This window comes from Taurulus bubalis (assembly GCF_910589615.1).
Source record: "Taurulus bubalis genome assembly, chromosome: 6".
NCBI lineage: Eukaryota > Metazoa > Chordata > Actinopteri > Perciformes > Cottidae > Taurulus > Taurulus bubalis.
Genome location: NC_136594.1, coordinates 24,597,947 through 24,612,860, shown reverse-complemented (window position 1 = coordinate 24,612,860; position 14,914 = coordinate 24,597,947). Strand labels below are relative to the sequence as shown.

The 14,914-nt window shown below is 45.9% G+C and overlaps 1 protein-coding gene across 1 annotated transcript in view; it reads left to right on the top strand.

Moving 5' to 3' along the window:
- The window catches only part of adgrl3.1 (adhesion G protein-coupled receptor L3.1), a gene marked incomplete at its 3' end in the record, with an annotated part of 77,636 nt that extends 66,108 nt beyond the window's left edge, over positions 1-11,528 (top strand). The window contains exons 17-23 of the mRNA XM_079219251.1: positions 3,010-3,178; positions 4,991-5,119; positions 6,158-6,251; positions 8,271-8,399; positions 9,122-9,139; positions 9,683-9,985; positions 10,954-11,528. Coding sequence (XP_079075377.1) covers positions 3,010-3,178; positions 4,991-5,119; positions 6,158-6,251; positions 8,271-8,399; positions 9,122-9,139; positions 9,683-9,985; positions 10,954-11,528 — 1,417 coding nt within the window. The remainder of the gene's footprint in view (positions 1-3,009; positions 3,179-4,990; positions 5,120-6,157; positions 6,252-8,270; positions 8,400-9,121; positions 9,140-9,682; positions 9,986-10,953) is intronic.
- Positions 11,529-14,914: the final 3,386 nt, after the last annotated feature.

Below are 14,914 nucleotides of genomic sequence, written 5' to 3'. Positions count from 1 at the left end.
TGGAATCAAACACTGTACAGAAGTGGTTGTTTAGTGGCTGTGACTATTCAAGTTCTGAAGCCTCGTGTTTGACAGTCTGGCCGACGCCATCTTGGTTTTGGGCCGTTGCCATCTTGTTTTATGCAACCAGTGAAGCAAGAGGTGGAGCTAAGTTAGGCGCCCAGATACTCTCAGACTGGACAGCGCTGTGGTCACAGGTCAATCACAAGGTAGCTCCGCCCTAAACGTACCCTGCTTTATGGCCTATTTGACTCTAAATGGACCATAATTTACGAAATGAGCATCATGCTGTATTAAAGAAGACTTGAAACTAATGATTGAGACCATAAACTCATATTTACAATGTTCACTGAGGGAATAAATCAAGAGAGAAGTAGAGACTTCTACAATCAGACTTATTTTTGAAACCAGAGGAGGCGCCCTCTGGTGGCTATAAGAGAGAATGCAAGTTAAAGGCACTTCTGCATTGTCTTCCCTTTTTAGACCTGATGGTTGCCAAAAAATACCCCTGCCAGGACCTACCTTAAAAAACAAATAATGAACGCGTTTGTTTCATCTGCACAAGTAACCAAAGAGTAAAAACAACAAGCGGTGGATATACGGACGTTTATGTGCCAGACCATGTTAGCCGGGAGAGAAACAGCCCTGCCCTCAACCTCATGTAGGATAGCAAATAAAATATAATCAAACAAACAAGATGTAAGCTGTTTCCAGTCCTTATGCTAAACCAAGCTGCTGGCTCCAACTTCTTCTGTATCTTGCAGACTTAAGAGTGGCATCCATCTTCTCATCAAGCTCTCAGCAAGAATGCAAGAAAGCGCATTCCCCAAGTGTCGTACTGTTCCTTTAAATCCAATGTTCGTCGTCCTATTTTTTATTTATTTCCTTTGTATGTTAGCGGCAACATGAAGCAGACTTTTGTCTGACATCAGTTCAAGATGCTCCTCATTGAATCCATCATGTTATTATTCCCAGTCATGTCATTACTCACAGCGCCCTCAGAGAACTGAAATATGACTTCATTCCCACTGAACTCTTGTCTGCTAAGCCGACCAATCAGGACCGTGTTGTGTCTCGTTCCAGTGCAGCTGGAGACAAAAGGCCCGATCTAATTCAAACAGGGTGTCGTGGCTTTAGCGCGACGCCCGGCCGAGGCGCCGCTCGGAATCTGTCGTGTAAATCACGCAGTGGCTTATCCCGTTTGATTTATCATTTACAGATTACTGCCGTATATATATTTAAACACGGCAGTCTGGAGTTGGACTTCCAAGTGGGAAGCAAGTTTCATGAAACCTTCTGATCTTCGCTTCTGTGTGAAAGCAGAGAGAGCTGGATAAAAAAAAAAAAGGCCCATATGAAAGACGGACAATCAAAGACTCAAGATCATGACGCATTTTATTTGCCCCCTTTCTTAATGACTTTCGTTTGTCTCTTTGAGCACACGAAAGGCTGAGTAGATTTTAATCTATTTCACTACATTAGTCATGTCTTTATGGCGGTTCATTTACTTGTTAATCATCATCATCATCATCATCATTGTGCCCCTTTTTGTCTTATTATTTTCTTTCTTGCTTTTGTTTCCTTCTGACTCCAAGCCACCACAAGTTGTCTTTGTTGTGGATTGGCTCCGGTAAGGCCTCCCTCCACCCAGGATGCCTTCTCGTCTTCTCGGAGACATGTTTCATCGGTTTGCTTGCCGTCGTGTTTGTCCGTAGAACCCGCCCAGAGTTCGTAGCATATCCCTAAATTAACCATTAACCTGCCTTGTGAAATGGACTATGTGTTGATGTGTGATTTGTGAGCCCCCTCTGACCCATAAACCCGACGCGCTATTGAAATATTATAATGGCGCGACGGGAACCGAGGGGGAAAACTGTGTTGGGAGAGGCGAAGGAAGAGGGAGAACAGAGGGATGAGGGGGGAGAAGTGAGGGATGAGTGTACCCTTTATCGAAGAGGGTCGTCAGACGAGCTTTATTGGAAGTTCTGTCTCGCCTGAGCGGTGCCATAGAGGGCAACATCGAATCAATCACCGGCGGTCTCGCTCACTTACTCTCCTCCTCTTTCTCTCTTCCTTCCTGCTAACTCTTCTAATATCTCACCCTCTTCCCTCCTCTTGGACCCCTGCCCTCCCTCCCTCCCTCCCTCCCTCCCTTCCACCCTTTCGTCTCCCATCCCTCACATGAGAGGTGATCGCTGTCCAGTCAGCCAATCAAATTAACAGCTATCATCGCGGCCTCGGCAGACCAGAAAACGGTGACCTTTAGCGATGAAATGTCATTTATAATGGCTGTAATGTCCCTCTACTTACTGCCCAGTGGAGCCCACGCACGCACGTGCACGTGCACGCGCTCAGACAGGGACTGACGATGCATACACATGCCTCGACACGACCACATTCCTCTGACATTTGGCCCTAATGACTCACTCCTGCATATTAGGCTTTATAAGAAACGGAGGTTCACCGCCTTGAAAACTTGGATTAAAGTCCGTTCCATTAAAGTGTTACAGTCGCAGTTGCACTAACGGACTCCAGCACCCACTTCTGCCTGTAAAGAAAACCCACCTTCTGACCCCTTCCAAAGCGATGGAGCTCGGATGTAAAGACGTCTCCCCCCCCCTCCCCCTCCCTGCGCTTGAGGCTGGCTGACGTCAGCCGGCTTCTGACCTCCGCCTCCCTCTCTTGAGATGGTATCGAGTGCGCTTTTTCTCTCTGTTCTGTCTCTCTCTCGTCCTTTTTTTTCGTAAGAGCAGGATTCTTTTTGGGCAAAAACCTCCCGCTGTGTTACTCCATCCCACTCCCGCGGTGTTGGGACTCCGAGTGAACCCTTCGCTAACCCACTTTCTCCCGCCTCGTGATCCCACGTGCATTAAACTTGGCTGAACAGCTTTTCCGCTCCAGGAAAAAGCCTCACATGTTACAAATTGCAATATGTACTTAACGTATTATCCGACGTAGCAGATGTCAAGACTGTAGGACATTGTTAACCCGTGTCTCCTCTTCCTCCAGGTCCTGGGTGATCGGGGCCATAGCCCTGCTGTGTCTGCTGGGCCTCACCTGGGCCTTCGGCCTGATGTACATCAACGAGAGCACCGTCATCATGGCCTACCTCTTCACCATCTTCAACTCCCTGCAGGGCATGTTCATCTTCATCTTCCACTGCATACTGCAGAAGAAGGTGAGCGATAGACGAAGCTGCGCAGACACGTTCTATAGCATTGATCAGCGGGGGGGTTGAACACCAGGGGAGCTGTCACGGGTTTGATCAGGAACCCCCAGCGGCTCTGCTCGATGCTCTCATGTTTTCGACTCTCTCTCTCTCTCTCTCTCTCTCTCTCTCTCTCTCTCTCTCTCTCTCTCTCTCTCTCTCGTTAAACTGTCTGCCTGGCCTCCTGGCAGCAGGTAACAAGCAGTGTTTCTGTCGTACCCCCCACAGAAAATGACAAATTCCAAGATCAGGCCTGAAATTAGGACACCGTGTTAGGACCACTGTTGGTGAAAATGAAAAGAAAATGTAATTACAGAGCTAAGGGAAGGGAGATAATAAGATTAAGGAAATATATTTACGAAAAGAAAATCAAAGAATTACAGGATTATAAAGTCATGAATGACATCACTGCTTGTGTTATGAAGCACAGATTATGGTCAATTATGTTGTTAGAGTTTGTTGCAGAGAGCGAGCGAGAGAGAGCGAGAGAGAGAGAGAGAGAGAGAGAGAGAGAGAGAGAGAATGCCATGTGGCATCTGTCGTTTAACTTTGGTTTCTGTTTTTTAATACCGCTTTTTTTTGCGATCCGAGTTTTTGCTTTGTCTTTTGGAAAAATACGACTCAATAATCTCGCAAATTTGTAATCTCAAAAATTTGAATTTTTTTTTTTTTTCTCGTAAATTTGCCACTTTCGGCGATTTCTTTTGTTTAGTTTGTTGTTCCCTCGCATGCACTAGCTTGTTCAAAACCTGGACACAGGCAGAGGACACACGTGCCTGTTTTGGTGGTTCAATGCACGATTTCCATGTTGAACCTCGCTCACATTGATGCAAAGATCACCCACCCACAGAAAAAGATGATCCCTTTTATATATGTTCAGCGTTTGATTGGCCTCAAGGAGTTGTTGTGAGCACATGCCTATCACTTCTGTCATAAATTATGTATTTGAATTACATGTGGACTCCAAGGGACGCCTAAACACATCCTGGGATATTTCTGGGAGTCTCCCACACACTGTCAGTGCCGGGGAGTAGGACACGGAAAGATGCTTCATCAGACGCTTAATACTCTTGTCTTGCTGCAGCCCCGGCGAGAGTTTTTATTCTTTAAGTGTACAACCAGTAAACAATTGCACTGTGTGTGTGTGTGTGTGCACTTAAGTATGTGTTAGGCCATGGGATCAGGTGTCCTGAGAGAGATGTCCTCAGAACAGTGCTGAGGTTTTCTTTGGCCGCGATCCAACACCGTTTTTCTCCCAAGACGCATGGAGCAGCTCAGCGCACAGCTGTTCAAACAGAGCGCGCGGCAAACACCACGCCCGCCCCGCCGGCCCGCCGAGCTTGTTAAAAAGCAATCACGGGCCCTGTTTGTTCGAAACTTGATTGGGATCTAAATGCAGATGTTCAGTGTGTACGCGCCGCATCGGGTGTCTCCCTCTGGGGGGGAGGGGAGAGGGAGACACATTTCAGATGGATTTGTGGCAGTAATAACATTTGGGGTGGATGTTGATGTGTGTGTGTGTGGGGGGGGTAATAAAGTTAATCTGTTAATGTCCACATCTTTTTTTCTGTGGAGTTAGTGTTTGCACAAGGAATTTGAGTACAAGAAGTTAAAGGGGGTCGCTGTATCAGGTTAAGCCGTTCCAGACTTTTTCTGGTGCGTCATCTTTGAAATATGCTTCAGCTAGAGAGAGTTCAATTGGAACATGTCATGCTTTTTGAATACATACTGTACGTACGCGTGCCCGTCCGTAACCCTGCCCCGCCTCTCTCGCCGCCCCAGGTGCGCAAAGAGTACGGCAAATGCCTGCGCACCCACTGCTGCAGCGGCAAGAGCGTGGAGACGTCCATCTCCTCCTCCAGCAAGACCACCACGTCGCGGACGCCGGGCCGCTACTCCACGGGCTCACAGGTGAGCTTACCTGCCTGCACACCTGGACGCTACAGCACGGCAGACTCTCAGGTGAGGCCGGAGAGCGCCATGGGGGGGGAGGGGCTAGCTTCTAATGAAACGATGTGAGCGAAAACGACGAGTTTAAAGGAACAGTGTGTAAGATGTAGGGGCGTCTAGTGGTGAGGTTGCAGATAGCGGGAAACACAATGATGCTAAACTCCTCCTTTAGTCCAAATATTGTATTGCACGCACTAACAAGGGCGGTTGCAACTGGAGGGTCCTTTATGTCACCTGGGTCCCCTCACCACAGCGGCCTCTCTGCTCGCTCTGTGTGTGTGTTTGTCTGCGTGTGTGTGTGTGTGTGCAGAGCAGTGAGATGATAAATGACACCAAAACATTTAAAAAGTACTAATAAAAAGCACCAGTAACATCGGGGCTTATTAATACCCCGGCCTTTAATAGTTTAGTACGGGGTTTCAGAACGCATCGCGACCTTCAGATGACGTTAAACTCTCGCCAACATGTTGATGCAACATGGCGGACTCCGTGAGATATAAATGCCTTTTTCTAAGCTGACTAAAACACCACAGATTCTTAGTTTCTGTGATTATGCGCTGATTAAAAACATAGTTATGGGTATTTGGTTCCATAGTGTGTTACACACTGTTCCTTTAAAAACATGTGGAAATGAGAAAGCCCAAACCCTGACTTACACCTTCACATATTGATGCTGACAGATGGAGTATAAGTCACATTGACGGGTGATTATTCCCCCCCACCCACCTCCCCTCACCTGTGGCCGTCTCTTTGCTTTCTCCCCTCACTGCCTCTCTACCTGCCCTCTTTTTGCACGTCACACCTTCATATATTACGTTTCTGGCCACGTTTCTTCTCCCTCCACTGACTTTGCTCTCGCTCCTTCCTTCCTTTTTTTTCTTCTTCTACTTCTACTCCTTCTCCCTCTCATTATTGCTACTCCTCTCTGTCTTTTGTCCACTCCTTCCCTTTCCCCCCTCTCTCTCTCTCTCTCCTTCGCATCCTTTCTCCCGCGTATAGAGTCGCATCAGGCGGATGTGGAACGACACCGTGAGGAAGCAGGAGTCCTCCTTCATCACCGGAGACATCAACAGCTCCGCCACGCTCAACAGAGGTAACCGCGGGATAGCCCGGCTTTCACACCCTCATCACTGTCACTATATCTGCTTTATTTAATGGTGGGGACGCTCCTGCATTTAGGAAAGTGGTAGGAGGCCTACACACTCCTGATAATGGTGTTGTGTTCTTGGAGAGAGGAAGGTTAGCAGAACAGACTGTGAATATCACTCAATACTTTTTAAAAAGGTTGACTGTTATGGGTCATCTTTTGAAGCATTTGTGTCAAGTTTTAGAAATAATACTTTATTAATATGACCCAAAACGAGTCGCGTCCCCGATTCTCAAATGTAGCCTAAATGGGTAGGAAAGTACCGCGTGTCCATCTCACTCTCTGTGAGTTACAGAGCTTTTTAAAGTCTGCACCGGGCTCAGCTCGCTGTATTCCCACTGTATTCTGAGCTGCCCCTCCAGAGAAAGTCGCTGGAAGAATGGATTCCATCAGCATAGCTGTCTGGGGGCGAGGGTAACGAGGACAGAGACACCTAGACATTTTTTAAACGCGCATGCACACACACGCAACACACGCGCACACACACGCAACACACGCGCACACACAGCCATTTGTTAGTCTCCAAGTCGAGGTGTGGCCCTCGCTTCCTTCGGGCCACTAATAAGCTGTTAGCATGACAGATTGATGCTTGAGCAGACACGGTGTGTGTCAGCTCCTGAATTATCACACACTTAGCGAGGCAGGGCTTAAGACCCCCCCTCCCACCCTCCCTCACACTTTAAAGTATGGTGCTACTTAGCCAGTAGATTTTAAATGTCCATGTACTGCGGCTTAATAAAAGGATGGAATGAATTGGCTGATGGGAGATTGATTTGTTGAAATTGGGAGGGAGTAAAATGTGTTTGCGTACTATATATTAAACATAATCTTCATTAATTTGAGTTGTGTGGGGGTGGAAATTAGAACCGTATATATAAAGTATATAAGTGCATTCACATTTATTTATTTACGTATTTATTTGTTCATTAATTTGTTAATGTATTAGTCTATTTAATTCTCCATTTATTATTTTACTTTTGTATTTATCTATTAATTAATTAATTACTTTATTTGTTAATTTAGCTACCCATTTATTATTTTATTTATTTAATTATTGATGTACCTATTTATCTTTAACCAGATAATTATCTCTGATGGTGCTTTCTCCATCCGTTCTAATTTATCCTCCTCGGAGCTGTCAAGTCCGGGGCGGCCGGCCAACTTTCTCGTTTCCCAAATAGTAATGAATTCCCACGAATACGAACCAAACCTGTGGCGTCCTAAAACATTCCACGACAACTTAAATGTTGGGGCGTTTCCTTTGAGCTAAACACCGCGACACTCTGCCGCCTGACAGACGCTTCGGAGGAGAGCGGCGGGACAGGCGGGGCGCCGTCTGACGCGACCCCGACGCGGCCATTCGTCTTCTGCTCCTCTGCAGCGTCTTCATGTGGACATGATCTGTCTCCACCTGGGGAAGGAAACGCACCATGACTGTGGCCTCTCTGGCCATTAACTATCCTGTAGTCATGCTGCTGCTCTGCTCAAGCATATTGAACTGCAGCACAGTCTTCTCCAAGCCCCACTGCTCTGTCTTTGTCTCTCTCTCTCTCTCTCTCTCTCTCTCTCGTCCCCTCCCTCGGCTTGGTATGCGGCTGCGAGAACGACTTGTCAAGCTTTTTTTCTTGGCTTTCACACTCAAACTGTGTTTGCTTGTTTGATTTACTTGTCCTCTTCTCTCCCTCCTTCTTCCACACACTCACCTTTCCATCTCCCTCTCCCTCTCTCTCTCTTTACCTCCTCCCTCTCACTTACCTCCACTCTGCAACGTCTACACGCTCTCTCCTTCAACCTCTCCGCTCTGCCCTCTTTTTTGTTCTTTTTCTCGAGTGCTTCTCTCTTTCTCTCACTTGACTTGGCTGTCAATTTTCTTCTCTCTCTCTCTCTCTCTCTCTCTCTCTCTTCCTCCTCTCTCCACTCCGTCTGTCGCTCTCCCTCTCCCTTTTCTCTATCTGCCTGTACCAGGAGCCTCGGCTAATCATCTTATAACTAATGCTCTCCTTCGTCCCCATGGTACTAACAATCCTTATAACACTCTCCTCGGGGACTCGGCAGTCTATAACAACCCAGCCGTGGGCATGTACAACACCCAAGGTGTGCCTGATGTTCCTACTATTAACATATATATATATTTTTTATTTTTGCACTACATTGCTTTTGCATGGGGATTTCATTGTTAAGCGCTTTGCTCCTGTGATACACTTTCTGGCCGCCCGTCTGATCCCGCCTCATTGTGGCTCCCGAGTGGAGGCGATCAATCACACTGCAACAATCTCAATCACAAAGGACACCCACCGGGGCGGCTCTTACCACCGCAGGAGACGGGGAACAAGAATCCCCCTATGATTTATGGAAACGTGCATCACGCCGCATGTGTCGCTGGTTGCGGTTTTATAAGCTACTTGGGAGCCATGATGTGTTTGCATTATTTTGTGTTAATGGTCAATTTCATGCAGCATGCGCTTCGTATCCAACGCCATTTTCTGTGCGTCTGTTGGGACTTGCATTGCTTGGCTTAGTGCACGTCTACTGTATACGCAGCACACTATGTTTGGAATGTCTTTTTGAATGTTTATTTGAATGTTTTTCTCTGTATTAAAGAACTAATGAATCGTATAATAGCAAGTTACCAATGAGGCCTCGGAAAGCAGACTTTGATATGAAGTAGACAGACAGGGTTTCTTTGTTAAGACATTTTCCATCATGCCATCCAATTACTGTCCAACTGTTGATTCGGTTGCTGTGGAAGTTGTGTCTCTCCGTGTTTGAACTCACGTCTGTTTGTTTTCTCTCTTCTCCCTCATGCTGCCCATTAGCACCGTACCGAGACACAAGTACGGGCTAAATTTAATACCACTGCTTCGATAACATCGACTTCTCCCTCCTTCTTTTGTTCGGTCTTATTAGATCTGTCGCAGATTTATTTTCTGGGAAATAACATTTCAGGACAATATATACATACAACAACAAGAAAAGCATTACATTTGAATCTCATTTAACTGAAGTATTGCTAATCAAATGTGCAAATGGTTATCAATGAGATGCAATTTTCTCAAAATTACTGGCAGTGTAAACACTTTAAAAGTACTTATTTTGCCGTGACGTTCTCACTCTTCTTCTGCGTGTCGCTGTCGTGCTGGCAGTAATTGAGAAAATAAAAAGTACATCTGAGGGTTCCCATAAAAGAATTATGGACGCTCGGAGCGCTTCTCCCTCCAAGAAAATTACCCTTGCTACTTTTTAATCCTCACTTCACAGCACACGCTACGATATCAAACAATAATTAAAATCTCGTGAGGATTCCAATTAGTTTATTTGAGAAATCCTAATAATTAATCCTCATAAATAACTTTTTATTTTGACTGGTTGTTCCTCAGAGGGTATCCTCAACAACGCGAGGGACTCCAGTGTGATGGATACACTCCCTCTCAATGGCAACCACGCCAACAACTACAGCATGGCCAGCAGCGAGTACTTGAGCGACTGCGTCCAGATTCTGGACCGTAGCGGCGGCTACGGCACCCACAGCAACCACAAGGAGACCACCCTGGAGAAGAAGATCCTCAAGGAGCTGACCTCCAACTACATCCCGTCATACCTCAACAACCACGAGAGGGGCACCACCGAGCGCAACCACAACCTGATGAACAAGCTGGTGAACAGCAGCATGGCCAACGGAGGTGACTGCTTTGGTTTCACTTCTAGCTAAGTCAAAATGTTACAAACCAGGAGAAGGCTACCAACTTTGCATTGTATGTGCTTTGTATGCGTTTTACTGGCAACAGTTATACTCTTTATACACACATGTATGTGTTGCAAAACGTGTTTTTTAAGCTATGAAGTAACTGACATGACTGCTCTAATCAGTCTAATCTGAAAATACCTGTGTGGGTGTTCAGTGGCTTTAAAACAGCAATAACTAATAATACTTTTTTTGGGGCCACTTGCAGCTCGCAGCTGAACACCTTTTTTCAAATAGATTTGTATTCAAATCCTATTTATCCAGGATAGTCCCACTGAGAAATCATTAAGCATTAATAACAAAACAGCAAAAAACAGCAAAAAGTAAAAAAATTAAAATGAACTGAAAAATTGAAAGAAAATTTAAAAACTTGTTCACGTAAAGTCGCCTATTTACAATCCAGCAGACACTGAGAAACAGCAGCATTTATTTGGAGTTGTGTTTCTAGCCAAATGAAAGTCCAATATTCCCTCTCCTCTAAGCTGATCTCCGCCAACTCCAAAAGGAAATATGTCTCATAAGCTTCCAAATGCTCCACTATGTTCACCAGCTACAGTCGCTAAATTAGCCCGTCTACCGCTCGGTGCTGAGCAGGGAGCGCACAGTGGTTTTATAACAGCTGCTTGCTGCGGATGAGCGCGGCGAGCTCAGCCAAAATGGTTAAATTGTGGGCCGAAAAGCTGAGGGGAAGATTTTCTTTGGGTTCGTACGAGCAACCCCTTTTCACGTGACACATTGTATCCGCTTTCAGTATGAATATGTTCTAGTTTACTAGCCATAGCACTGCTCCTTGTGGAAACATGCTGCAACTATTCTTCCTGCCTGGTTCATTTTCAGGGAGCATGGCGGGAGGCAGCAGCAGCAGCAGCAGCAGTGGAGTTGGTGGGTGCGTGGGCAACGGCAAAGAGGACAACGGGCCCATGGTGCTGGACAACCCGGCGGCCTTCCCCCACGAGGAGAACCTGGGTCTGGAGATCATCAGGGAGGAGTCCAACGCCCCGCTCCTGCCGCCGCGGCCCCCTCCGCCCGACAGCCACCCGCCGCCTCCGCCACCGCCGCACAGCTTCTCCCGGCCGCGGCGCATCCCCCAAGAGACCAGCGAGAGCTTCTTCCCCCTGCTGACCAACGAGCACACCGACGAGCACACGCATTCGCCCAACCACAGAGACTCGCTGTACACCAGCATGCCGGTGCTGACGGACCTTCCGGACGGGCAGGTGAACGGCTTAACGGACGGGGAGGAGGAAAGCTCCGGCGAGCTGCAGCCCTGTAAGAGCGCCACCGCTCCCGAGCTGGACGACGTCTATTACAAGAGCATGCCAAACCTGGGCTCCAGGAATCACCTCCACGAGCTGCAGACCTACTACCACATGGGCCGCGGTGGCAGCGATGGATACATGGTGTCCGGCAACAAGGACGAGTCCGACTCGTCACCCGAGGAGCCGCCAATAGACCCTTCCCACCTGGTCACCAGTCTATAGAGCCGATCCAGAGACTTCTCTCCCTCCCCAGCCCATTCTCACACTTCCAACTTTCCAACGATAAAACATTCTGTGTTGTTGACCGACGGACTGAGCTGGCCCACCCCTGGATCGATATACTGTGTGTGACATTAACTGTGGCTCTTGACAATTGGGTTGGGAATTCGCCGGTCTGATGGAAGCGGGGACTGAATGTATTGTCACAAATGGTGCCGAGCGAAAGGCCGGCGCTGAAGAGACTTTTTTTCAAACAGAAACGGAACTTTAAACCCTGGAAAGGAGCGGAAGGGGGAGGGACTCTGTAATGTCACTCTACCTGCCACTTTGATACGGAATCTTGGATTGACCGTAGCCCTACAAGTTCCCCAATATGGACCTCTAGCAGATCATAGCGTATAGTCTCCACTACCGGCCCTGGTTCAAAAAGGAGCTGCCTGTCTGTCCGTCTGTCCGTCTGTCTCTCCGTCTCACTCTTGAAGACACGTGCTGGGATGACGATTCCACCTCAGAGCAGGGTATAGAACTCCGGTGTTCGCAACATAAACTGGCCTTGAAGAGGCCCCGCCCCACTACCTGCCAATCAAGTGGAGGATGTACGATATACGCCCTCGCGACCGATCATCCCCAGAACTATTTTACTGGGTGACCGAACTGTAACCATATCACGCCGATGTTCTGAATTCCCCTCCACGTTCGTATCTGCTAAACTGGAGTTGTGTCTGGGCTGGTGTAACATTCCTGCAAGTGGTAGTGACTGCGGCTACTGTGTACTTCACCGAAAACAAAGAAGGAAGATCATATCACAAGAGACTGGATAAAAACAAAAAAAAAGGAAAAAAAGAATGGGTTGCGTTTCTTCTCCTTTCTTCTGTAAAAGTTTTCAGTTATCAAAGGATTATAAAGAATTCACAAACTGTTTCTATGTATTGTACAGAATACAGATACAGATACAAATGTTGCGTACGACCAAGTCTTTTTATTTTTTATTTTTTTAAGTTGCCAAACTTTTGTCCGAGGAGTCGATGCGTTCTGGCCACGTGTAGATGGCGGAACGAGCGAGGAACAGTTTGTCGTTCCTTCGTAAATGCAGAGACATTTAAGCATTCCTTAATTAATACGCATATACCCCACGCACACTTCATTCTGGTCCTTTTATAGCAACAGCACTGTCACTTACATTTTGCAAATCAGCTATTATCATATACTTTACCACTGTGTAGATGGGAAACTAAAGGGGCAATGAAGTGGCTAAGTTATGAAAGAGGCGGTTGCTATGGAAATGCTGCCATTTAGTCTTTGCTGGAAGTGGGTCTCATCTCATTTGTTCTTGAATAAAGCGTTTCCTTCCTTTAGGCACAAGTCTGGGTGAAGGTTGTTTTTTTTTACCAGAGATTGCAGATATTTGGAGCAACACAAGAATGGTTTATGAAGCATATCCTCTCTATTGCCAAATGTTCTACCAATTGATATTACCTTGCTGTGCTGGTTGAGATTGTACAGAAGAAGAATGCTGAGAATAAAGAAATGTCATTATCAAAACTAAAAAGGAAGAAAATATCCGCTATTTGAAAGAATGCCATAAACACACCGTATATATGTGAACTGAAGATGTGAAAACTCTGCACTCGGTAGCACTGTCCAATGTGGAAAGCCAATGTTTACTTATTTAGGAGAAGAAGAAAAAAATATCATAAGTGTATGAAGTGTAGCTTGCACATGTATCCCACAAGCCCCCTCCATGTCCCCGAGAGAAATTATTTATTTATCTGTTTATTGGTTTGAAGGCGGCAAAACAGGCTTGGAGGAAAGAACGCTGGCTTCAGACAGGAGTAAATACAATGGCACTGGGTTTGTTTTATGGTTCTTTTTCTTTTAAATTATTATGATCATGACTATAATTACAATATTATTGCTAATTATTTATTCTTTTTGTATGGGTTCCAAGTTGAATGATCTCATAACTAATATTTGTTGTAACAGTGAAAGTTGTTTGCCAACAAATAAATTACTGACATAGCTTTGCGGTTTTCCCGCCTCTTGAGTGTTTATCAGTCATTATTGAAATTGAATGCAAACATTCCAACACGAATGTTAAACCCAACAGTGTTTCCACTTCAGATATTCATTTCCACTGCAGTCATTTCGGAAGATGAGTTGATGTTGGTATGTCGACACTTTGCTACATTTCGCTTTCATTCAGGGATAAGACTCCTGGCTCTATGGGGAATCAAACCTTTATAGATTAATGTTGAGCAAATTATTTGCGGAATCATTTTTGTCTGTCTGGCAAGTGTTTATGCCACAGTTCTCCAATGCATTGAAGGGACAGTTCACCAACAAATCAACACAATTTATTGGTCTTTCTAACTGTAGCGCTATTCATCTGTCCAGATTGTTTCGGTGTCTAGTTTTGGAGATATCGGCCGAAGAGATATACGCCTTCTCTCAAATATAACGGGACTATGTGGCGCTCAGCGTGCCGCGCTCAAAGCGCCAAAGAACGATGGTTGAAAGAAAATAGTTCCTCCATGAAACTGATCACAACCAGGTCTGTGGGTTACCTTCAATAACTGCGTCACAATTTCGGGAACGAGACATTGCTGTTGAGTTGTTCAAATTCATTTGTATATGTGCGCCACAAGCCATGTGCCATATAGTCCCATTTTATTGGAGAGAAGGCAGACATCTTTGTGGCAAATATCCCCAAAACCAGGCAACTCACACCAAAACAATCTACATATTAGCTATCTATTAGATAAACAGCACTACAGGTAAGAAAATATGTATTTTATTTTCTGTCCCTTTAAGACTAACTCTCCGATCTATTAACATGTTGAATATGTATGGAGGACTGACCCCAAAGGATCAGTTGATGAGTATAATTACTTTCACACGAACCACCTGTGAAGAGGTTTTCTGTGGTCACTTGAGGGTTCGGTTGAGAGCGGGTTGTGGTAATAGGCGTATGTTTGTGTCAGAGGTCAAAAATGGTGGAGCAGTTTTCATCTGGAGCAATGCACCTTGCAGAATGTAATTTATACCCCGATGACACAACAGTTGGGTACTAAATAAAAGCAAGGCGTATCGCAACCCAAGGTTCCATTTGTTCGCCTGTGCATCGTGCATATTATGGGACAGGTATGATCTCTGGGTCTATTTCTCCCCAGTCGCCTCAAGAATAATGAAAGCCATCAAAGGTATAGCATTCTAGTTTGGGCTTCTGGATAGTGATGAAACGAGGGTCAAATCTACAGCTGTGCTCTTGGTTTGGTAAATAATACGTTTAAATTATGAGACTTGTTGAAATAGAGGGAAACCATATGCTTATGTCTATGTCGTTTCCCTCCGTCTCTGAAAGACACGACTGCAGCATTGTCAACTGGGTT